Source organism: Scatophagus argus, chromosome 8 (genome assembly GCF_020382885.2).
Source record: "Scatophagus argus isolate fScaArg1 chromosome 8, fScaArg1.pri, whole genome shotgun sequence".
NCBI classification, from domain to species: domain Eukaryota; kingdom Metazoa; phylum Chordata; class Actinopteri; family Scatophagidae; genus Scatophagus; species Scatophagus argus.
In genome coordinates this window covers 8,650,803-8,675,187 of record NC_058500.1, presented here as the reverse complement: position 1 = coordinate 8,675,187, position 24,385 = coordinate 8,650,803, and the positions used below count along the sequence as shown (strand labels likewise).

The 24,385-nt window shown below is 41.1% G+C and overlaps 4 protein-coding genes across 5 annotated transcripts; 1 reads left to right on the top strand and 3 right to left on the bottom strand.

Annotated features, from left to right (window-relative positions):
• Window positions 1-52: 52 nt before the first annotated feature.
• LOC124063599 (uncharacterized protein D1044.6-like) lies at window positions 53-2,401 on the top strand. 2 transcript variants are annotated; one of them, XM_046397408.1, is made up of 6 exons: window positions 53-417; window positions 522-655; window positions 781-908; window positions 1,029-1,088; window positions 1,201-1,390; window positions 1,552-2,401. In XM_046397408.1, the coding sequence occupies exons 1-6, from the start codon at window positions 408-410 to the stop codon at window positions 1,660-1,662; spliced, it is 633 nt and encodes a 210-aa protein (XP_046253364.1). In that variant the 5' UTR covers window positions 53-407; the 3' UTR covers window positions 1,663-2,401. The 2 variants fall into 2 exon arrangements, with proteins under 2 accessions (XP_046253364.1, XP_046253362.1); XM_046397406.1 differs by having other exon boundaries at window positions 1,201-2,401.
• A 98-nt stretch (window positions 2,402-2,499) lies between these two features.
• Window positions 2,500-7,708, bottom strand: LOC124063596 (protein disulfide isomerase Creld1). The gene is made up of 11 exons (XM_046397403.1): window positions 7,290-7,708; window positions 6,498-6,618; window positions 6,318-6,400; window positions 5,815-5,925; window positions 5,436-5,527; window positions 5,114-5,293; window positions 4,910-5,005; window positions 4,732-4,815; window positions 4,393-4,488; window positions 4,175-4,315; window positions 2,500-4,082 (listed from the first exon to the last, which is right to left on the bottom strand). The coding sequence occupies exons 2-11, from the start codon at window positions 6,612-6,614 to the stop codon at window positions 3,862-3,864; spliced, it is 1,221 nt and encodes a 406-aa protein (XP_046253359.1). The 5' UTR covers window positions 6,615-6,618; window positions 7,290-7,708; the 3' UTR covers window positions 2,500-3,861.
• A 1,509-nt stretch (window positions 7,709-9,217) lies between these two features.
• Window positions 9,218-17,360, bottom strand: wu:fl23c11 (interleukin-17 receptor C). The gene is made up of 16 exons (XM_046397396.1): window positions 16,430-17,360; window positions 15,245-15,272; window positions 15,019-15,150; window positions 14,690-14,812; window positions 14,463-14,575; window positions 13,852-13,951; window positions 13,718-13,759; window positions 13,422-13,555; window positions 13,272-13,334; window positions 13,123-13,180; window positions 12,801-13,033; window positions 11,921-11,968; window positions 11,759-11,810; window positions 11,468-11,563; window positions 11,347-11,385; window positions 9,218-10,512 (listed from the first exon to the last, which is right to left on the bottom strand). Exons 1-16 carry the CDS (start codon window positions 16,562-16,564, stop codon window positions 9,701-9,703), a joined length of 2,208 nt encoding a protein of 735 aa, XP_046253352.1. The 5' UTR covers window positions 16,565-17,360; the 3' UTR covers window positions 9,218-9,700.
• A 297-nt stretch (window positions 17,361-17,657) lies between these two features.
• On the bottom strand, window positions 17,658-24,299 carry LOC124063592. Its single transcript, XM_046397395.1, has 17 exons — window positions 24,164-24,299; window positions 23,987-24,002; window positions 23,779-23,877; window positions 23,584-23,660; window positions 23,330-23,443; window positions 23,135-23,237; window positions 22,388-22,536; window positions 22,202-22,270; window positions 22,031-22,097; window positions 20,886-21,067; window positions 20,744-20,791; window positions 20,606-20,651; window positions 20,364-20,515; window positions 20,186-20,254; window positions 20,042-20,093; window positions 19,846-19,953; window positions 17,658-19,580 (listed from the first exon to the last, which is right to left on the bottom strand). Exons 1-17 carry the CDS (start codon window positions 24,248-24,250, stop codon window positions 18,604-18,606), a joined length of 2,415 nt encoding a protein of 804 aa, XP_046253351.1. The 5' UTR covers window positions 24,251-24,299; the 3' UTR covers window positions 17,658-18,603.
• Window positions 24,300-24,385: the final 86 nt, after the last annotated feature.

The window sequence follows — 24,385 nt, the reverse complement described above, 5'->3', positions numbered from 1 at the left end:
GGAAGTGCTTTATTCAATCAATCTGACTGGTTTTCTTATGCCACCCGGAGACATCTTCAGACCATATCTGGTTGTTCGATTTGTCAGGCTAATTATCTTTCTTCTTGAGGGCACTGATGCATGGCCTCAGACTCCATGCAGCAGCTTTCTTCTGGTGGGGGGTAACCGGATTCCCAAGGCAACTGTTGCCACCGCAAAACACTCAGTGAATGCACTGGCATGTTGCGGTTTAATCTTTAACTAGCACCGGTACAAAAATTTTCAAGATTTATATTTGGATGTTGTGTTATGATTTACTAATAATAGAACTACACTGTTAAATAGTGCAGGATTTAACATTTTGGGAAGTTTTATTCCACAAAGACTGGACTTCTTTGGTGGGCAATCAGAAGAACTTGGACTCCACAATGAAACTACGTAAGAAACAGCTTTGTTTTTCCCGTTTGTTATCTGCCTTAGAGCCACTAGTAAACATATTAAACGTGCTGTGATTCCATTTGTCTCAATCCTCATTACCACAGCAGCCATCTCATTAGCTTCCACACCAGTGTGTATTCCTCATGACACACCTGTCCAACAGAATCGCTGCCTGGTGGTCACTCACATGGAGTTTCCCATTATCACAGACTCTGCCAAGCTGTGGACGAGCAATCAGGTGAGAACAGAGTTACTGATACTACTGATATAATGTCTGATTCTCCTTACTGATAGGAAGATGGTGTTTGCTTTGAGATAAAAAATAAAAAAATAAAAAAAACATTGCATAAATCTGCTCTCCAGAGTATTCCAAGACTGAACCCTTTACATCCCCCTTTGGTCCATAAACGCACCGTAAGTCTGGAGACACCAGCAGTTCACCACCACAACCACCAGAGGACACTCATCTTGCAAAGGAGAGAGCATTACAGGTGGGAGCATCACTGTACACCTCACTGTAAATGACTATTTTAACTGAGAACTACTGATGCCAACTTTGCTTTGGAGAGTTAAGTTCAAAGTCTCTGATCTGTAGTTGGTCCATGTGTTAGGTATCATCAAGCATGGCGAAAACCTTTTTATGGAACAAGCAGTGAGAGAGAAGAGTACAGGTAAAAAAAAAAAGAACCTCCACTTTTTTATCCTCTAAATCTCCTCCAAATGAGGAATGCATTACAAACTGCATATACTTTGGTGATGGAGAAAAGTCTTTCTGTCCTGTAGGAAGGAGCTGCGAGAGCAGTTAAAGAGGCAGATGGAGGACAAATGCGCAGCACTGAAGCTGCAGCTGGCCAGTAAAGTGCAAGAAGCCAAGTACATCCAAGAAGTGGACCACCTTGCCCTTTCAACAGACAGGGAGCAAAGGATCCGGCACATCAAGGCAATGACAGCTTACAGAGATGAGAACAAGAGGGTATTGTCTCACACACACATTACGTTTCCACTGTTAATGCTTTTGTGTTTATGCACCATTCAGCGGTGTCCTGAAAATGCTTCAACTTTCTGGCTGCTCTCAGGTTACAACATAGGGAGTGTCTGAGGTTTTTCCTCATGTCTGTGTGTGTGTGTGTGCAGCTAATGGAGCAGAGATGGAGGGACAGAGCTCTAACACGTTCCCAGGAGGCCTTGAAGGAGCGAGAGCTGCTGCGCCTCAACCCCATTAACTGGAGTGGAACACTGAAATAGGTTAACCCTCAAAACTTCAGACTCTGTAAAGCTGTAGACGCTGTAGCTATTTGGCATGCGTGAGTGTCAGTACAAAATGGGATGCAACATACAGTACATGGTACATGTAATTAGTGCTGCGATAGCCATTAGAGGAACTTCAGAGGGTAGATATTTCTTGCATTTTCTAATCTCAAGAGAACCTCTTCTGAATATGTAAGAATGCTGATTTATTCCCAATTTTACTTGTAAATTTCTCTTTTCCACGGAGTCCCAACACAGTAAAACCAAGAATAATTAGGACTAACAATTTAGATCTGCACTCCTATAACACTGCTGAACTTACAGTTGAGTTGTTTTTAAGAAGTATCAAAATTGATGCTGTAGAAACACAGAAAGGGCACTCGGTTTTGACGAGAAATAAAGTTAAAACCTGGTTGTCTACATTACCCACAATACAGCTCGACTGCACACAGTTCTGTTGGGAGATTTTGGAATGCATTAGGCCACTAGCGGCTCATGTAGCCTCAAGCAGAGATGAGTGGTGACAGAGATGTGGTAATCTCACCTCCAACTCCACACACCCAGATTATATGGCCCTGCCCGGAGTGCAGTTTGTTTTTCATATATGCAGTAGTGCTCCCTAAGACCTGTAAAGAGACTTTGATGTGTAAAATCAGCTCTCCTTTAAAGGTTTCTCCCAGTCATTAATTTTCTCCACGCCCTACAATTTGTGATGTAGCAGAGAGAAGTCAAAGTACAAAATCATTCTCCACAAGCTAGGATGATCTGTTTATGTAAACGGCAGAGGCAGTTTGACAAAATGAAACTTAATTTTCTAATAAAAAAAAACCTGAGGAGTGACAAACCTTTTATTCTAAAGTAAACACCTACAATGAATAATGACTCTGTGGACAACTTTCCACACTACAAAAACCAAAGGCAAATTTAAATGGACGGGTGAGACATGATGCTCCAGTGGCTTTATAACATGATGCTACTATATCTGCTCAAATTAAAACTGACCAGATAAGGAAACTGCATTGAAAATAAAAAATACAGAGGATATGTCAAGAGCAAAATATGATAAACATCTTCCCAATAAATATTGCTTTCCAAATAAATTAAAGGCAACAGCAAATGACTTTAACCAGTCAGATTAGAGCTGGTATTTATATAAGATGGTGGTTCTCAAACTGGTGGTGGACCCTCCTGGGGGAAAATAATAAGTGACAAAGCTGACTGAATATGATTTACGTAGAGAAAACAAAAAAGAATTTGTTGATACCTTCATTCGTTCATTGGTTGCTTCCCCTACTGTATCACTGTTAGTGACTGATTAATTGTGTGGCTGGGGGGTGGACTTTTTGAGCTGCTGAAGGTGGTCATGCTAGAAAAAGGTTGAGAACCACTGATCTCAGCATATTCTCTCAAACACTCATCAAGTGGGTCAGTAGCAGTAATGCTGGCGATTTGGCTGTTTCCATACCAAAGTCTGGTATTACAATAAATGAATACATACAGTGTAGTATCTTTCATTTCAAGTCCTATTTTCATGCATTATGACTAAAAAGAATCATTCAAAAAGAAAGGAGGTAAAAAGTCATTCAGTGAACATAAATAACCAGTGCTTCATGGTGGAAATATACCATGAGATCACTTTTTTGTGGTGGAATACCTAAAATCCCTTTTCTAATGCCAACATTCAAGTGCAAGAAGACGAAGAAAACCTGCATATCGTTCAGTCTATAAGAAAACCCCTCCTTCATAGCACTGAGATGATGAAAAACATGACGGGGTGTGATGACAGGAGGTGCTGACTGTGTGGAGGAAAACGACATCATTTCTTAAGCAACATCGAGGCCAGATGAGACATCCAAATGCATAATAGATTTTAACAATCAGTAGTGGTCTTCATTTCACCCTTGTTCCCAACAAAGTTGAGGTAGGGGTTCAAGTTCAGTTTCTATCAGTGCAGTGCTGCTTTATAAATCCTCTTCGACATTCACAGCTTCATAGTCTTCAACTTCTCAACTTTTTCCTGCATTATGCTTTTCATAGACATAAATAAACACAAGCCCTTTCAAGTAATTCTTCAATCCTTAATAAATCCCTGAAAGTCTAGCATTGTATGAGTAGTTTCCTTCCCACAGCTGAGTCTTATTCACCTTAACCGGCTGGTATTCCGAGGTCCTTTCTCAAGTCGTGGCCCCAGACACTCTAGCGTCCCTTCAGAAATCCATCCAGCATGTAGTCTCCCTTTTCTGTCAGCCAGTATCCGGCCATAGCAGCCACACCTCCGATGAAAATGGCCGTAAAGACCATGTCACCCTTGGCGGCGAGGGTAGCCAGGGCACATATCACAACTCCGAAGAACATCTGCTGGAGCACAAGGACCTCCTCATCTGTTATGTCGTCAAACAGGCCCTTCTCTGGCCCGGCTGAGGAGTTAGAGGAAGAGAAGCTTAGCCAACAGACCTGAGAAGCTGTCAACAATACCTGTGTTTGTATATTTACTACTAGGACTATTTACCAGGAGGCTTATTCTCAACACAAATGCTGTCTCGTCTAATGAATCCTTCAGCACAGTCACAATGGAAGGAACCCTCTTCATTGATACAAGCCTCATTGAGTCCTGGGCATGCTAATGCACGTTCGGTACATTCATCTATATCTGTGCAAGAAGGCAAAGACTGTTAAGTGTGGCATAGAAAAAAAACAACAGCCGCAGAACAATTTGTATAGCCTTACCAAGACATTTTGCTCCTTTCAAACTGTAGCCACGTGCACATTTCTTGCAACGGGCAGGACCACTACCCATGCAACCCACACACGCCTGGTCACAGCCTGGGTACAACATAACCAAAGTTAATCAATAATGAAAATAATCACTGGTTGAAACCCTATGCAAAACCAACTCTACACTAAACCACTCATATTTTGAGAGCTAGACAGTGATGCCTAAAAAAGTGCCAGGTACAATCCACAGCTTTTGACAATGGAAAACCAAACATGAGTAGGCATAATAAGTAGTTACTGGCGTAATCAGACGCCAGTAACTTTAAACAGTGACTACAGAAGACAGCATACCTCTGCATTCATATGATCCATCTGTGTTGTGACAGTAGGTGTTAGAAGGACAACGAGCCAGCTCTGTACCACACTCGTCGATGTCTAAATGACATACAGGGGCAGTCAAACAACACATCCAGAAAACTGACACAGTGCCAACAAAATGTTTCTACATGACCTCTAAATCCACACTCACCCACGCACTTGTTGTCATGAAGGATCCAGCCAGGTTTGCAGTCAAGGCATTTGTAGTCCTCTGGCCCTGCACATTTCTTACATGAGTGGTAGCAAGCTACAAGGGATGGAAGACAAGGAGACAGAGGGAAGGTCAATTTTAGATGACCCCAAACAGAATGAAATCCACGTAGAGGGTTGAAACAGATGTCTGAATCAGAGGCACCTGCACAGGCTCCTGTGCTTTCGTTAGAGCTTTTCTCCCTGAAGTACCCATCAGCACAGCTCTGGCACAGACGACCTGAGTATCCAGGATCACAGACACACTCCCCATCTCCCAGGCGAGTGCCCTCCCCCTCACAGCGTCCCAGACCTCCACACACACCACCAGGGCCCGATGGACACTCTGTATTGGATAAATATACTATTAGTGTTGCTCTAGAATTTTCTGAATTAGCATGGTGATTTTTACAATGGAGAATAAATGAGGGTTGGTATGGTTAGATTTTCTATACTGATATCACGAAGCTTCTTAATGTTTTTCACACCTTTGCAGTCAGGTCCAAAGTGCCCTGGTGGACAGCAGAGCCTCAGCTCGTCTATGCACAACCACTCAAACAAATCCGGTGCTTCCTGCTGCCTACAGGACACACACATCATATCAATCGAGGAGTTAAAACACTTGTATTAATACATGTTAACAAAACGTAATAACACACACACGGCTGAGCTCATTACTGTCTCAATGTAAAAAAATAAATGCAGGATTAAAACTGATTTAAGTACATGATATCATTTTAATTGGAGGAAACTCATCACTTAAATGCTAAATGGGGACCTCCCTGATTTTTGTTTTCCTATAAAATTGCAGCTAATTTCACCAAAAACAAACAGAGAATGACTGCATAGTGTACATATCACAGTTACCTGTGGAACCACCACGTCTCCACTTGATCTTCTATCTGCTCCAGCAGCTGGTTGCATTCAAAATCTGTTTTATCGCAAGCAGCTTCTACAATCTCCAGGAGCCGAGTCTCACTGAAACAAGAGGCAAGTAATAAGAGATGTAAGACCACAGCAGAATAACAGAAAAGATGCTGTCCCTCCCCCACCCTCCAAAGAACAGTGGAGCCTCGCTGTGGCCCACTGAGAGCTTTCACTCCACTCAGTGGACTACAACATTTAAAATAGTACGGTCCCGTGTGGTCCTTCACATATTACAAAATATCATACAAAATGTGCAGGGAAGACACAGGACTTACAAAACAAAATCAGAGTACACATGATGGTTCAATTTCAATTTCAAGACCAAAGTAGGAGTTATGTAACAACATAAATGTCCTTTTATAATTTGTCTTTTCTTTTCAAGCAAATAAATTAAAATGTTACAATTCTCAAGAAACTCAGTAAAGTGTGGCTGTGATTCATACCTGCGCGCATACTTAGCCAGCTTTTCTTCTTCCCAGGCAGTGTTACCTCCTCCAAAATTCTTGTTGGCAGTTTTCTCCAAGCCCTAAAAAAAAGAGGGGAATCCCGGACTCAGGAATACTGAAATACTCGTCTCAAAAGGACAAGCATAAAATGATGGTACACTAATGTAAGTGTAGTACCTTAATGAAACTTTCTGTGAGTTTTCGACAGGTCTGGCATGGTGCAGTCTGGACTCTCACCACAGAGAGCTCTGAGAGGAGCACCAGAGCAGGCAGGAATGGCCAGGCCCACCACATGATACTTCAGGGGAAAAAAAAAACTTTCAGTGATCACCACAATAAGTATCATCAAATAATGTTTATACATTCAGAAAAGCCTTACCCGTCATGTTTTCCCTTGAGACCCTCACTCTAACTTATATCAACCCTTTACAAGTCAATGCAATACAGTGCAATGTTTACTAGTATAAAGGACAATCTTCAGGATTTAATGAGATGGTGGTAATTTCACTGCCATCTTATGTTTTTGTGGTTGAACTGCCTAACATTGCTGTAAACCGTACTAATATTATACCATACAGACTTGTATATATGGATAATGAAATCCTCCAGGTGTTGTTATATATATATATCCATTCAGTCTTGTAAGGAACGCTTTAAAGAAACACGGTTCAACCTGGTTGGGATGCTCTTCTTTCCGTTTCTTATCGCTTAGCTAACGCAGCATCAGCACCCCACAAAATTAGCCAGCTAGCAGCTGGCTAAGGTCAACGGTTAGCTGCTAGCCTAAGCTAACACTGTGCATCACAACCTGCTAATCTGTCTGGTGTACGTTATCCACGAAGTCTACTGAACTCAGCTATAGCATCCGCCTGACGATTTTTAACATTAAATACCTTGCTAAGTAATATTTATAGCAGTTATTCTGAAAGTAGTTCGCTGAACTCTTTATTGTGTTCATTCTGGTCTTACCTTACTGCAAAAACACCACGTCCGCTGTACCGCTGATGATGATTGTCAGATTCCCTGCTGCTTCACTGAACGCAGGAAGAGTTTCGCATTTTTTGACAGCCACTTTTAATGCTTTAAGTGTGCCATTTCAGTCGACAGCTGAGCCAGTTAAAGGGCTAGCTAGCAAACGCTGGTGGTGCTCATGTAGCCTAATGTGGCGCTAGGCTGCGTTGGAGTGAATCAATGAACGGCTTCCAGTTGGTTCTCTGCTGTCCACGCAGCTGAGCCACACAGGATACGGCACCGCCCAAACCCGCTGAGATTTAATTCATCAATCCATCAGTCAACACCCGATTTTACACAGACGGTCGTGGGATAACATATCGAGAGTGCAGATGCATGATGTTTATCGGACCTCTTAAAGCAGCACCGTTGAAAGAAGGATACGTGACGGATGGTTTCCCTGCATGGCTCTAATTTAAATATCACATAATTGCTTGACTGTCCATAATCATAGTGTATCTGCATTTAAATTACATTTTAGATTATTTAAGACAACTGGCGATATCTTCAACTACTGATTTGTTATAATTCAAAATATTTACAATAAAATTTTGCTTTTAACCCATGAGCCCATAGATGGGCTGCAAGGGTGTGCATAGACTTAACTTGATTGACATCTCCATGATCTCTCACAGAGATGTCATGCTTGCTGGAGAGAAGTTACATTTTTGTTTGTAACTGGCTAGGGGAAGTGGGAGACTCATGTAATTTCTGCCTAACCTTACCCATCTACAAGTTGAGCAGAGGCTGTTAATCAGACAGAATAACAGAGGGCACCTGTGTGGGTGGACAGGGGTTTAAAACCAGGTGTTAATGCAGGCTTCAAATATTCATTCAAAATCATTCAACTAAAGGATATACAAATCACACTATACCAGTTAGGAAAAACCTCATAATACATGACTGTTGGATGGAAAAATCAACATACCGACAATTCAGCTAGACTTAGATCCTTAGCAGCTTTTACAGTGTGTTGAAAGGTGCAATTTGAAATATATGGCCAAAATTTTACTTTAAAACTTTCAAAAAATGGACTGACATTATTGCATTAAAAAAGAATGGTGATGACATTGTGTCAAAGACATCTATGTATTGTGATACAGAGATATCTTCTGGAGTTAGCATGCTAACCAGCTATCCCCCACCCATCCTGCGTACTGCTTGTACCACTAGAGGTGATATTCTGATGGCCCACTGTAGTTTCAGCTGGAGGACGTACTGTATGCAGGCAGCAGGTTTTACAGGCTGTCTTGAGTTTCATCTAATAAGTCCAAAAAAACCCCCCTCACAATAGTATTAGTAGTAATACTATTTTGTGAAGCTGTTAACAACTCATAGACACTTCTTTGCGTAAGATTTTGCAAGCCAAAATGCCTGGAAGGCACTCCTTTAATCTTGCGTTTTAATTTTTTAAAGACCATGATAACCCTGATAATCCCTTGGGTAAAATCTTCATTTTAAAAGAAAAAATAGTAACTAAAAGTGTCAAATAAATGTAGTGGAGTAGAAAGTACAATATTAATCTCTGAAATGTAATGGAGTGGAAATTAAGTAGCATAAAATGGAAATCCTCATGTATAAACACCTCAAAATTGTATTTAAACACAGTATTAAAGTAAATGCACTTAGCAACCACTGGTACCATAATTTATGGTATGCTTGGATCTCAGAAATACATTTTGTTGTCACTTTTCTACATGTTAAACAAATTGAAAGGCATTTCTCTGCACGCAGACATTTGTAATACATAAGAAGTGACACTGGTTTGTAGTCAGGAGAGCATCTGACTACATAATTCATACAGATTATTTATTCAATCCAAATGTAAATATTAAGATGAAACACAGTAGGAGTCACCATGCCTGAACAAAGCATTAGCTCCTGTATGAACTCAGAAATGAAACAGTTTATTTTTATTTCATTTTTTTCCTTCATATCTCTCAGGGCTGTCATATTTAATACATGTGCAAGCAGAATGTCAAATACTAAATAATACATCAAACACACACGATTTGGTTTGGTTTGGTTTAGGACTGAAAAATGGCTTAAACAAACAATGCAGTGTCGGGACTAAAACAATCAAGCCTTCGTTGTTTTTGAAATACATTCACCACAGACCCTTTTCTGATCCTTTTCTAACTATTAATTGATGTGTTTTTCCTCGCATTTACCTTTAGAAGAAGTGAGGTTTTAATGTTGTGGGGTTTTATATATCTTGAACAGCAGGAGCTCAAGTAACAACCCAGCTTTTATATGAAAAGGTTTCCACTGCCAGACACACTTTGCCTCAACAGCCAATGCAAACAGCTCAACAGAGTCAGTTTATTACTTCTTCTCATCCCAGAACTATGTTCCAACCTCTTCTGCAGTCAGACCCATTCCATCTCACTGACCTTGGGGCTTGTGTCAGGGCTAGAGGGCGGTGTAACAAGGCATGACTGTAAGGGCACAGTTTCCCCAGAGTCCTCAACTCCAACCCCAACACAACTCTGGGGCACACCAGCAAGGCGCAATACAGTCGATCCTGCCGTGAACCCTGACAGCCCTCTTGCCAGAGCCCGGGATGCCATCCTGAGGCCCCCTGCTCTTTTCCGTCTGGCTGATGCAGTAGCCATTTGTCGAGCCCCAGCCAATTCAGTCAGAAAACCCAGGCTCTGGGACGGGAGGCTGTAGACATGAAGGCCACGGAAAAGTTCTGGCAACGGCCAAAAACCTCCTGGGGGCTCAGGTGGAAGTGATTCAAACTGCACCAACATAAACCGCTCACCAGCACGGCCCTGTAAATAGTCTGCTAGAATACAGCTCAATGAAGCAGTGAAAACATCTACACAGGGAGAAGGGGCAGTGCAGCTTCTTCCTGCCTCCTCTTCCGTCATGTTTTTGTTGCTCTCCCTGGGAGTGCTTCTCTCCCAGCTCCGAGCTCCCCATTCTTCAGCCCTAACCCAGGCAGCCTGAGTTAGAACTAGCACCACTTTGCCCCCTTGCCTTTTCACTCGGTTCAGTCTTGAGTGGAGCCAAGGCACAGGGCCCAGGACACTGAGTTCAGCCTGGCTCCATAGGTCTAGAGACACACTGAAGCCCAGGGCTTGAAGGGTTGAGCCCAGGTGACTTATCAGCTCTGGCAAAGCTTTGTCGTCATCAGGTGGGTACAACAACACCACATGACCGCCACCCACCGCACCTGAAACAGAGGAAGGTTATGCTTTCATGAGTATGAATGAATAGTTCGACACTTTGAGAAATACACTTGTTTGCTTGGCTAGTTTGATGAGAACATTATATCTGTAGGTTAAATCCAATGCCTCAGCCAGTAGGCAGTTAGCTCAGCTTAGTTCAGCACAAATACTAGAAACAAGGGAAACAGCTAGCCTGACTCTGTCCAACTAAGGGTTACAAACTCTGCCTAGTAGCAACTCTAAAGCTCAGTAATTTACATATTGCATCTTGATTGGAAAAAAAAAGAAGCGTGTGTCTGTGTCCAAAATTGCATGTTAACATGCTATGTAGTAGGCTAAACGGTATGTGAGATTTTTTTAATACTATATGTCCAAAATGTAAGTATGAATCAAATTGTATGCTAAATGCATATGGTTTCCATGGATATTTAACAGTATGTAAGCACTGGACAACAGCAATAACATAACAGAAAACTTCAGACGGTGACAAAGTCAATAACGCTTCAGTAAGTGAAATATACATATAGATACATATTAGTTTTTATTCAGATAAAAGTATGCTGAATAATAGTACACATATTCATAAAATGTAGAATATATAGAATGTGATCTCAGATGCAGCATATTTCTTAGCCAGGGGTAGTCACTCCAGTCTTCACTGGTTGCCAGGCGGTTGTTCAGACACAGATTTTGTTATCATTGGGCCAGAGCTAGACTAGCTGTTTTCCAACGTTTCCAGTCCTTGTGCAAACCTAAGCTAACTGACTGCTGGCTATATCCTTATATTTAAAGTTATAGTAGACAAAACCAGTGCAAAACTATGCAAGGCTTTCTCATACCTTTAACATCATCTTCTTTCAACCATCTCCACACATAGCCTGGACGGAAAACAGAGGTATATATTAAGCAAACTCACTCAGGCACTATTAATATTCAATGACCTACGAATAGAAAACTGACCTTTCAGGACCCCTTGCATAAAATAGGCTCCTAATATGGCCAAGCACATAAGCAGTAATCCAATGAGGAGTGGCAGGCTCCATCTCCATCGAGATGCTGGAAAATAAATGAATTATTTAGTACAGAAGTCTTGAAAAAGCATGTTAAAGAAGCATCACAGACACTAAAAATGGGGCACAATGAACTGCTTGTCTGCTACATTCTAATGAAAGAAATGTAGCTTGTTTTAACTGATAGAGTTAAACATTAAACACACTTCATCTGGATGTAGATAATAATTACTGGTCTCACATGAAAATGGACACTGGGGCTCTAAGTATGACTTCATCCCATGGATTTTTATCTAAACAAGAAATGACAGAGTTAAGATTAGTACAGTACATATCATATAATACAAATATATGTACAGTATAAGATTATATTTACACAAGTATGTACAAATGCAAAGATCACCTGGATGCAAAGCAGAGGATGTGATGACTCATTGAACTCTCCTGTTTTCTGAAAAGTACATTTAAAAGGTTGAGTGAAGGTTAGATCCATTGCTGCAGTTAAGATGTGCAGCATTTGATTAAGAAACTAGCAAAGCCACCAAGTAAAAATATTCATCTACAAGTAATGCATTCAAAATTTTGTGTCAGCAAAAGTATAGGATTCTCTACAAAATGCACTCGAAGAAAAACTACTCTTTAGGCAGAAAAATTATTATTACATTTAAGTATTATATTATTATCAGTGTTAATAATCAGAAGCTACTTTGAAAGCTTAATTTGCCAAGTTACCAAATCACTTTGCACTGAAAGAAACTACAACTACAACATTGTCTCTGAACATTTGTGAATAAAAAAAAGCAATAATAAATACTTGTGATTAACTGGCAGTTAAAATAGTCAACTTTTCCTCTCATTTTATGGCCTGAAATTGTAGTTACAAAAAATCTTAAAAAACAAAAAAGGAAAAAGGGAATTGAATTACTTCAAACATAATGCAAATAGGAATAGCTGAACTAGCAGCAAGCTACTGCAAAACGTAGTTAAACTTTAAATTTACTTACATGAAGTTCACTACTCCCTGATACTGGTTATTATATATTGTACCATTTGGATTATAGGATTATACTGATACGTTACTATCAGTATAATATGGAATATTTTAATATTGAATATTTTAATATTGAATAATTTAATATTGAATAATTTAATATTGAATATTTTTTAGTTTAGTAGTTTAATCTACAGCTGTCAGATAAATGTAGCGGAGAAAAAAAAGTATTTCACAAAATAAATAAATATTTAAGTAAAGTAGCACAGCAATTTGTTCTTCATGTTTTTACCAAATGTCCACTGCGTGTTGGCCTCCAGCCAGCTTTCACTTGACTGTGCAGGCTCTGTCTGGAGCCTTTCACCTCCTCACACTCCCCTCCTGCCGGGTCTTTCTTGCACAGCCACACCTCTGCCTCCAGTCTGCAGGGGGCAGTTATATTCCAGCTCAGTCCTGTGCCGCCCTCTCTCATCTGACACTCCGCCACCGACACAGACACGTTATGCCGCATTCTTTCCAGTGCATCTAAACAAATACACATTGCTTGATTGTGAAATCATTTGCCATGCAAATGTTTCGTGCTCTTAGGCTGACCTCAGTAAACTCACTTTTACCTTGTTCGTTTTTGAAAGGGCAGGATTTTCTTCGGAGGGACTTTCCCTTATACCACACCTGCAAACAAAGTTTTTCAGTGTTTTTAATTTTTTTTTTCTTAATTTCCCCAAAAAACTTATTGATATTCTTGACAGTTATAATGAATCACCTGGAAGCACAAGCATGGTGCAACAAAGTTTGATGAAATGACCATTTCGCTCTTGTTTTTGGACTGCAATGGTTAAAAAAAAAAAAAAAGTTAAAAATGTAACCAGACTAACCAGATTGGATTAATACAATTAGCTTAGCACTGACTTACCCATGACAGAACCTCTCCTGGTATTTCATTCCAAACCATCTGCCACAAGATTTCATCTTGTTTGGAATTAGTGTTATCAAGCTGGAGGATGATCACATTCCTCTGATGATCAGTCACAGCTCGGAGAGTTGGGACTGTGACAGAAACAATCAATCAAGTTTGAACTAAAGTGTATCACTTCACAAGTATGTAAAACAGTTTTTACAGGCCCTGCCCTGTGCATGTTCATCAGCATGTGGACAATACACCCTCATGTTGAAACAACAGGTGGAAGTCAAGTGCACAACATCTCTTACCATCACATTCTTTGACAGTCACGTTTAGGTTCATGGAACAAACTGAAAAAAAGAGAAAGCAGTGGGTGCTAATTGACCTTGGTGGTTGGCAGTTCAGCGTGTCTTTAATTAGATTGCATCTTTCTTAACCTCACCTTCTTCTAAAGACGGGACTGTGATGCTTTGAATGTTGTGTGCTCCGGTTACTTGTACCACAACGGGAATGCCAAACCTCACTTCCTCTGTCAGAAGCAGCTACATTGCAGGAAATATATACCTGTTGTTAACTGTAAGTAGTTCAGTCACCCAGTAACAACAAACACACTTGTGCTGTATTTTATATCCTGGTTGGATGTTTGTTCTTAGGTAAATTGAAGTAACTAGTAACCTTATCTGTCAATGTAAATGTAGTGGAGTACAATATTTTACTCTGTAGCTGGATAGAAGTCATGTAACATAAAATCAATCAAAGTGAAGTTGTTCAAACCTTTACTTAAAGGTATACTATGCCAGATTTTCCTGAATAAATAAAATAACAATCCCTCTCAATCATCACTTGTAACCCTTTAGAAGTGTGTGTCTGTATCTGTAGGGACCCTGTCCTCTGACTGTATTTTCTGGTGGTGTTTACTGCTGTGTGTCAGCATTTAACAAATTCTGCATAGTGTACCTTTAAGTACAGTTCTACTTTACTTTCCACCACTAGTTAATTAACTAATCAACAGCAGAAACACTGACACCTTCACACCTGCCCACTGTTAGATACCTCATGTGTGTGCTGCTGAGAAGTTTGATCTAAACCAGAGTGGTTTGTTTTAAAACAGAGTGTCCTGCAAAATTCAACGGAGGCTGGGGAGCTGAAACACACTTTCACCAAAGCTGTAAGACAGAGAGTAGGGAAGATGAGTAAACTGTGGGATTAGACTGAAATAATCTGTGGAATACAATGTGTGTCACTCTGTATTGATCTTTGGTTAAGTTTTGGCTCTGCACCTCTTGCCTCTCCAAGCCCAAGCTGACCGCTTTCTTCTGCAATTCGATTCCTGCCATCCTCCTCTTCATCACTGTAGCCACTAGACTCCTCAGAAACCAGCTGTGCGCTATCCACTTCTGCAGCTAAGCATGCAAAATAATTGCAGAGAGCAAACAAAACAGTGAAAGCAGTGCTTTAAAACCATGACAGGTGACTGATTAACTAACAACTATGACGACAATAAGAACAATCACAGTGGCTCTGACATTTACTGTAATAAAGAGAATGCATAGAGTGAGTGAAAATTACACTAGCTGACAATATCACAGGCATAAGGCTGATGACATACCTTGGACTGTGATGATGATTTGCAAGCAGGGTTCACAGTCTTTTGTGCCTGAACAGCACAGAATTGCCTTAAGCCTCAGTTGTGTAACAGTCACTGCATCATCCAAATCAGGTGGGAAAGAGGACATAGAGACTGTGGAAAGAAGAGCGTGTGTTTGCTTTAGACAGAACTCTGTTGTGAGGTTATTAACATGATACCAGATGGACTTGTTTGCTTGTGTGGATACCTGAGCTTATTTTGCAGTCGACCAGACCCTGAAAAACGAAAGTTGTAGATGAGAATTGAAAGTTATTTAAGTAATGTAGCAGCACTACCGCAATTAAAAGTCCTAGTAATTAAAAAGTGAACAGACTTACTATGCGGGTTATGCATTAATTCTTTAGAAGTCACTGTGTTTTAGTTAAAGGAGTGAATTCATGAAAGTGAGGAGCTTCAGAAGATGCTATAATAATTATAAGAAAATGTATGAGCAAAATGGAACTTCTACATTAGTGTGGCAGGGATGTGGTAACCTTTTGCCAGTTGCCAAACAGCTTTTGTATTGTTGGAAGTGTGGTGAGTTATAGGTTAGGCATGTAGAAAATCTTTTGTCGCATTGTTTTATTTTGTGCTATTTGTTGGGTGTATTTGCTATTCATGGATTATATAAGAATTGCGACACATTTCAAAGTTTCATATAATAAAAACTACAGAAAGATGAAAATTAAAGGTAAAACAGAATAAAGATAAAAAAATGAATTTAGATCACCTGCATGGGAGCAACATGTGGTCCAACATGTTAGACTTTGCTATGCATTAGTGAAAATAATCCCATAATCCTAACATCTTATGATAATATGACACTGACATGTTACTCTGAGGTGTTTTTGATTTATATATCATTAAATGTAGACAAGATATTAGCGGCACCTCTCAGCATTAAAAGCATCACAATCCCACAGCACTGCCTCCAAAATGACCGTACGGTTAAGTCAACACTTCTCTCAAATAGTGGAACAAAAAACTAAGCACACACATACAGTCCTTTGTAATGTTTAATCTTCACTGTTGTTGTAAAGTGTCAACCATCAGGTGTGCCACTACAAACATGGATCGTTTCTTTTTGATCTGCTTGGTTTACTTTGTTAGAAAAGTGGAGCTCTGTGGAAATGGAGCAGTGGGGTAAGGTGTCATGCTCAGGTACGGTAGTAAATTAGTAATCACAATTAAACACCTCTCTATCTATCTGTCCTAATTCACGTAAAACATGAACTCCTACGCATTAGTTTTTTCACACATAAAAATGGAAAAGGTAGTAACACACTTACTAAATAAATATTCCAAATAAATAATACAAAAATACACTGAAGTATTATCGATTATCCTTCGTTAACTCTTTAAAAACCAGAGGGTTGTCGTGCTGACTTGTTACCTCGCTACAGACGAGCTTAGGTGCCCGGTGGTCCACCGTCTCCAGCGCGGTGGCGGAGCCGAGCGGCCAGAGGCGCAGCAGTGACAGCAGCAGGAGAGAAACATGTGGCGGCCGAAGCCGAGGCGTGAGAGCCATTTCTGGGATAGCGCCTCTGCGCTTGGCACAGCGCGCACGTCTCCTGCTCCGGGGCCAGACTCCCCTCACCCCGAAACCCAAAGAGCAACAAGCTCGTCACCGGCAGGTCTATCCCCCCCAACCCAGCACCACAGCATGACAGTGACTCCTCCACGGAGAAACCGGTGACCATGGCTTGTCTCACAGTGGCCAGCTGTTGTGACGCTAAGGGTAATTTGTTCCACACGTACTTCCAGATAAAATGACAGCTCGGAGCAGATGGGCGTGTCGCGGCGCGCTTGTAGACAACCTGCTCAGGTGAGACGAGGGAAAGTTGCGCATAAGTTTCTGTATGGACGCTGAAACATTTCACGTAATTTAAATAAAAGTATAACCGACCGCGCTGACAAACCGCCAAAGTCACTCCGGTTTGGCGGAAGGCTTTTGTGAGGTAAACACGCAATATGTTGTCAATGGTAAGCCCATCAGATAAAGAGTAATATTTTCTCTGTTATCTCCCAACAGATAGCAGCAGTAAGAAGGCCAGTTCACCGGAACATCTCTGCGCAAACTTTTTATGGCTTTTGTTGTGTTTCCTTTGAAGCGCCTCAATGAACTCTTTGTTCAAAGTACAACTCAGCCGCATATGGCTATCAATAATAATATTACCGGCGTTTGCAGGAATTGAACGTCTGAACATTTCGGTCACATGAACTCTAAACGCTCTTTCCACCAAGTTGTTATTGAAACAGAGGCTGCTGTTTTACTGCTTTCAGTCGATGTGCTACAGATTAATTATTAACTTCAGTTAAATCCACTGCTGTAGATTAGGTTATAATTTGTATTCTTTATCGGGATCCCTGACACCTGTGTTAACTGTGGCGCTCGTCAGGTAAGTGCGCAATCAGAAAAATGCAAATTTAACGGGATCGTAAATATAACCATGTAGGCTTTTTTTCCCATGTTTTTCCCAATGAACACACTCCCAAGCCCTGCAGTTCAGTTCTTTTAAATGTATTTATTTATTTATTTCGATTTGGTTGCTCTGCTGACGTGTTGAACCTGCTATTTTTGGCAGGAATTAGGCGTTCCAGTGTTCCATTTATTGTAACGATTTAGGTCCACTTCCTTATAAATCCCGTTGAGCAAGTCTGTACTGAAGGAGTGTTTCGTTACTGTACGTGAGTTATGGAACTCATTTGAACAAACTGATTTAAGAAAATGGTTGTAAAATAAACTCTGAGGGGGGGAAAAAAAGATTTTAGCAATATAAAAGTGGATACTCTGTCATTTCAGTAATTTCAGTCATTATACATGTTTTTCTTTTTAAATAAAAGCATTCTTCATTTTTAATCCAAAATGTTTTATAATGCCGGCAGTGTTATAGGCTAATACTTCAACACTGTACACTGAAGCAGGATAAACAAATTATGGAGACAGTTAAGCTCACTGATTTACACTCAGCTTTTAGGAGGTAGTATGTGTGTAAATATATATAATAACAGAGTGGCAGAAAAACAGTCTACATGTAAAACACTTAAACACATGATCAAGTGAATTAACTGCCAAAACACTGAAGCGCGACAGGCCAATTCCTCTTTTCACCTGGAAATCCTGGGTCAGTCTTGGCACAACATCTGTGTTTAGAGAATCTTATGCAAATTTGGATGTTCATGTCAACAGCGGTCACACAGTTTGTCACCTGCGCACACAACGCTGTCAAACATTAGACGCATTCATGAAGAAAGTGAGGTATAATTTGCAAGCAGATTTTCATAGTGATTATCCTCTGTGCAAAGATAAGACAGGTGTTTACCGAGCCTTCAGTCACACAAGCAACATAAAGAGCTCCTGTTGGACTAAATGCAGCAGACAGGTTGGAGTATTTCTCTTCTTAATATGCAAACAAGTCGTGGCGTTTTGGACATGTGGTGTTGAATTAATGAACAGTTGTTGAGTCGAGGTGTTTACAATGGAACGTCAGCACCCGTGTCTGATGTACGTATCGCGTTTCCAGCAGAACAAACATCTCTTGCCATCAGACACTTTGAAACCTGAGATTAAAGTTTCTCTGCTCTCCATGGTGACTCGTGGAGAGGCTCGTGCTCTTGTACAGTTCTTGGTCTCGCCGTGCTGGCCGCCAGTGGCAACTTGAGCCTCTGTGTCTTATCGGAGATCATTTTCAGTGACGATGTGACACTCGGCTCTTGCATTTTCTTTCCTTGCGTATGAGGCAGCAGTGTTTGTAGTTTCTGGGCGAGCCGACGTGCCAGCCATATTGACAGCACTTTAGACAGGAGTCTGTGCCAGCACTGCCCGCTCGGTTTACCAGTTTTTGTCTGTCTTTTCATTCCTCCCAGCTCCTGTATTAAACCCCTGAAATTCTGCGGCAAGCAGTACCGAGGGACACCTCTGAAGGCCTTTGGGATGTCCCTGCTGTGGCAAAGGCCTTGAAAGTAAACAAGTGCCACTCCTTGACCTTTGCAGCTCTGTAGCGCCCCCTCTAGGCAGGCCAGAGCAGCTGTGAACACTGGTTCTATCACTGTAGAGGCTTCTCTCTGGGGGTACCAGTCTTTATGATCACATAATTTAATGCTATCTTTTTTTCCCACAGCTCTCTCTTTTTTGCATTTTCCCAGTCTTCTTCCATTTAGTTTAAAAATCTCCTCAATCTCTACATCGGACTTCTTGTGACTCGGTTCAGCTTTGCTGTAATCTTCCTTTTTTCTCTCATTCTTGTGCACATTTGCCCTGTCCTCCCTCCACTTCTCATAGGTCCTCCTGCCTTCAGGACTCCAAACAATCAGCACTTTTCCTTGAGCCTTACGCACGGCTTCCCACTGCCCGTACAACCACGGAAGTGGACCCAGATCTCCCACTCCAGTCTTTGTTTGAGAGCTTAGGGCCCATAAAACCAGGTGCACGGTGGCACTAAGCTCCCCCTGCAGGATTGATGCTAATGCACAAACAGCAGAGACATGAGCTGACTGCTCTGATGAGCACACCAGCAACACTGGCTTCTGGATACTGAGCCAACCTAGAGATACAGGGAAAAGAGAGCGGAGAGGGGAAAAAAGACATTATTCATCATTTGCTGGCTAAATTTCAATTCATTGTGATTCAATTTAAGACTGTAAATTTAGCACAGCTGGCATGAGACTAACACCAAATAAATTAGCTGGTGGTATTAATTTAGTGGTATTAAAATTATGTAAACTCAAAGTTGGTGACATGCAGCCACTGACAGGCACAACCAATTATTACTGAATTGAAATGAAACTCGAACAGGTATCTAAACTAACCTGCAGCTCCACTCTTGGTTAGACGGTGTATGAAAATTCCCAGCAATGCAGCCATAACCACAAATATCAGGACTGCCACAGCATAAAAGCCACATCTGTTGTGCGTGTCTGTAGAAACACGGAAAAGTCAACTTGTTTATTTACTTTGCTGTGTTTCATGCACTCATGTGGCTTGTGGGAACTTGACTTGACTCACAGTCTGGGCACAGAATTCTTCTTCCACGAAGAAAAGGACTTGACTGCCACATCTGTAGAGAAGCAAAATGAAAGAGTGAGAGGAGAGAGACTCTGATAAAAACATATTACTCAGCCTTGCTCAAAGTTATAGTGTGTAGTTTACCTGCACGCAGGGCTGCTCAGCAAGAGAGTAAAGAGGCACTTCCATCCTTGTGTCACTAATGTTACCATCCTGTAAAATGGATTTGGTGAGTCACATATTTACTCACATTAACATGAAATAACACGTCTTTGATGTCCTCTTTAGCTTCTGGCTCTCACACACGCATGCGTATCCTTACCATTGTTACTGTGTGGATCTCCCCCGTGGGCGTACATCCCTTCTCACTGAGAACACAAAGCTGTGCTGAGAACTTTGCTGGATCAGTAGAAGTGAGATACACAGACACAGTCTTGCTGCCCGTTCTGATATACACCTCCCACGAGGACATATCTGTGAAGGTCAAGGACAGGGGGGAGTCAAAATGAGACTCATCACAGCAACAAGCAAAATAAACTTGCTTATTTCCCACGTTTGACTCACCAGCATCGAAGGGGCAAGAGATATTAAAGCTGCCTTGCAGAGAAAACTGCAAAAATGAAATTCAATTGTGTGAATATGCAACTATAAAGATATGCATTTGGACATATTTCAGCACAAGAATGTTTGGCTGATTCTTACCTGCACGCACATCTGAGGGTGTTTGTCTACTTCGGATGTGCTGTATATCTGTTGAAGACACACAGTAGGAGTTTGAGAAAGCCTTATTCACTTTAAACCAGGAATCTATCACTGATAGCGCAGGCAGCCCTGCAAAACTTACAAAGTGTTGTCCACCGTCCTTCTCCTTCAGCGTGGAGTTGGGCACGGGTGTGCAGAGGTGTTCGTGTTGTCTCCAGCAGAGGGAGGCAGCGATCTTGAGGTCGCCGGCTGGACACACTGTTTTCAGTACAAAACCTGAGTCATACAGTGTGACGCTGGAGGAGTCCCAAACATCGCTGACATCTGTGCAGGCAACGAGGACACAAATATTCACAATGTTATGATAACATGCCAGAGGCTACAGTTCTTTTTTAATGTCTCCACTGGTTGCCTCAGTATTCAGCAAAGTAGTTCATAGGAACAAGCTGGGGTAAGATGAGTCTACTATACTTTAGAACAAGTATTCTGACTAGTTTTACTGTCCTTAGACCAATTAAGAATAATGAAAAAAATAAATAAAATACATACAATTATAAATATGAAGAAATGGTTAAAAGACACAACTATAATGTAGTCTCAGTGTTTTTTTTGTTTGTTTGTTTTGTTTTTTGGCCTGCACATCACTGATAACATGCTTTTTTTACACAACAAGATATGCAAAAGCAAAAAACAAAATACTGACGCATTAATCAGTAAGATTTAGAGGTGCCGGCAGGCTGATTTTGTCACTTTTGGACGAAAAGTCTTTCTTTGTCTTGAACAGCCAGGATCATTGTTTCTGAAAGGTTTTTTTCAAATGCCATTTTTCAGTGCTGTAAGCACCACAACATTCCCTTCAGTAGTACATCTTACCACTTTGATGATATGCACTGCATGGCTAAGTGCAGACAGCAAACAGCTTTTTTAAAGTTGGTGATTTTCTCAGAAAAACAAAAACAAACTAACAAAAAACTGTAAAAAAATGTCCTTAAACACAACACTGGGAGAGGTTGCCCTTCACCTCATCTGGCATGTCTGCAGAAGTGCAACCATGTCCCACAGCACTGAATCCTACATTAGGTTAGCCATATCTTCTAACACCTTTAAATCACACCCCAAACATTTCTGTTAAAAATGGGGAGACACGTTCATTGATGAACTGTAACAACATCTAAAACATATGGAGGAGTCTCTCCATAGTACAAATCATGGTAAAACAACAAAAAGTCCCTGCGAGATGTTTTTCTTCTCAGTCTGACTCTGATATGACTCATACATCACACTCACCTGTGAGACTTTCATTTCGAAATGGGCACTTTGTCCGTCGACGGGAATCTGTGTAAGTGTAATATACCTGTCAACGCAGTCAAGAAAAACAGACTGATTCAACACAGTAACTATAATATTGTTATATATATAATTATTCTGTATCCAACAATGATCTGGGACTGAAAGTACCTGCACGCAGACACAGGGCAGCAGGTGAGGGATGTTAAGAAGAGCCGATCGAGACTGAGATGGGTCGATCTGAACAGAAAATACAAATATATCACATAAAAAAACAATCTTGCTTTTAAACTAAAAGTACATTATATACATTATATACATTATATATATGCAGATAACTGTGTCAGTGATACTTACAGTAATCTGGCAGGAATGATCCCCACTGATGCAGTCGTATGGACTTTTTTGGTAACACCATCTGGCATGGACTTTGTGTTCAGATTCCACAGTGATGCTGATGGACTTAGAGGACTGATTCACAGACAGATCAAAGTCTGGTGTAGGATCTAAATTATGCGGAGAAAAAAAAAATGGAGATCACCATCTTAACAGGTGAAAATATTAAAAAATGAGTAACACATTAAATGGAAATATTCAATAAGTCAGAGAGTGAGTGGGCAAACAGAAGGCATACAAATCAAAACAAAGTTATCCTGAGATGATACAAATCAGAGTGACTGCTTTTTCCCCCTCAGGAAAACAACAACCACAGTCATACAGGCATAAGCAGCGACTGAATGTTTTAATGAGGGTGAAAAGTCCACACTGAACAAACTGAACATGTAGAGATGATTTGGACAGATGTGTGAGACAGCACTCTCCACCACCGTCATCAGAACTCCTAATGAATTAATATATTTGGCAACAATTCCGCCCTCAGCAGAGTTCAGATTCTGGTCTTGGTGACTCACGCTGACCCTTTGCTAAGACATTTCACTTATTTGTTTTTTTTTTTTTTTAATCAGAGGATCTATTACACCAGACTCTTACATTGCTGCGATGGAGAAAGAATCGGGGGAGAACAGGATATGAAAAAAAGGCAAAGAAAGGTTTAGCAGAAAGGAAAAATGAAATCAGGGAGGTAAAGCACCCTAAAGATATTACCTGGTACTGTGTAAGTGACATTGCAGCTGGTTGATGTTGTGCTGTAGGACACAGAAACAACACTTTCTGCTTCAGCCTTGACACAATCGTGTACCAGCTCACACTGGGGTGGGCGGAGGGGAGAAAAATACAGAATTACCTTCATAAAACAATCTTCACTATGTCAGAGTCAAAAACAGATAGAATCCATCTTACCAGGGAAAAGCTGGTATTGCTGTGTGGCAACAGCTGCTTGTCACCCCTGTCACAAATGACTTGGGTCCCGTGTCCTTTCCTCTTGTTGTTTTCTCTTTTGTTTTCCTTGCCACACTACGAAACAGAGAATTGAGAAAGAGAGATCGCACCATTGTTCTCCCCATACTACTATTACTACTACTACTACTACTACTGTTGGCTTGAATGACATTATGCAGACATACAAAGTCTGGAACAGGCGCAAAGGCAGCTACCTTTTTTTTGATTTCCCTTTTCAACAATATAATAGTGGCTTGGTGGTGAATCTCAATCCTCGGGGCCTTACGGAAATCTGGAAGAACACGGTAAGCATAACACACTTTTCTCCAGGGCATCCAACATGAGATAACGACAGCCTTAGAGATGATGAAAGATGCTAACAAAAGTCCAGCTGTGATTTGCCAGCCTACCATCAGCCTTCATCCAAACGCGGACAGTGACACAACTGTCCCCAGTGTCAGGGGACAGGACTGAGGTCAGTTTCACAGGGCAGCGTCCCTCAACATAATCTGTAACAGAGACAGACAGAGGACAGCTTTGGCACAGCAGCTAGCCACATGTGGAGTCTGCTAGGGCATATAATTTGATGAGTGCATCCATATTATTCAGAAAACTTACCGCTGGGATCTCCCACCTTAAGTAAGGACACGAGAAAGACAAGAACAAGTTAAGGGAAATATGAAGCTTTATCAAAACAGTATCTGCCGATTTATCAGTATGTTGCGGTGACAGCGTTTTGGACTGAAACTTTTACTTGTGTGGTTAAATCTGTATTTAAGGTTATGTTGAACTCACCCGACACGTTGTGGTACATTCCAGCAGCAGCGGAGACACCACGACGGCAATAAATGCCACCGCGATGCCGAGACGCACTTTGAACATCTAAGACACGTTCAAACGTTGCTATTATCAGAACCCAGCATTATCGCAAGGCCGTGTTATTTTAAATCGCTGGTCCGAGTAGCCGGTTTGTGCCATGTAGCTAATATCCTCCGTGTTCAACGGCTTGCTGGCACC

Coding starts and splice junctions, on each gene's coding strand:
- wu:fl23c11 (XM_046397396.1), bottom strand. CDS start 16,564: ATGGCTCTCACGCCTCGGCTTCGGCCGCCACATGTTTCTCTCCTGCTG. Junction 13,181..13,271: donor CACCATGCTTGTGCTTCCAG/GTGATTCATTAT, acceptor CTTTGTTTGCAG/GTGTGGTATAAGGGAAAGTC. Junction 11,969..12,800: donor CAACACGCAGTGGACATTTG/GTAAAAACATGA, acceptor TGTACTTTTCAG/AAAACAGGAGAGTTCAATGA.
- LOC124063596 (XM_046397403.1), bottom strand. CDS start 6,614: ATGTGGTGGGCCTGGCCATTCCTGCCTGCTCTGGTGCTCCTCTCAGAG. Junction 4,489..4,731: donor TGGATCATATGAATGCAGAG/GTATGCTGTCTT, acceptor TGTTGTACCCAG/GCTGTGACCAGGCGTGTGTG. Junction 4,083..4,174: donor TGTTGAGAATAAGCCTCCTG/GTAAATAGTCCT, acceptor CTAACTCCTCAG/CCGGGCCAGAGAAGGGCCTG.
- LOC124063599 (XM_046397406.1), top strand. Junction 656..780: donor AGCTGTGGACGAGCAATCAG/GTGAGAACAGAG, acceptor TCTGCTCTCCAG/AGTATTCCAAGACTGAACCC. Junction 909..1,028: donor CAAAGGAGAGAGCATTACAG/GTGGGAGCATCA, acceptor TCCATGTGTTAG/GTATCATCAAGCATGGCGAA.
- LOC124063592 (XM_046397395.1), bottom strand. CDS start 24,250: ATGTTCAAAGTGCGTCTCGGCATCGCGGTGGCATTTATTGCCGTCGTG. Junction 23,238..23,329: donor GCAATACCAGCTTTTCCCTG/GTAAGATGGATT, acceptor CGCCCACCCCAG/TGTGAGCTGGTACACGATTG. Junction 20,516..20,605: donor CTCTTGCCCCTTCGATGCTG/GTGAGTCAAACG, acceptor TGACCTTCACAG/ATATGTCCTCGTGGGAGGTG.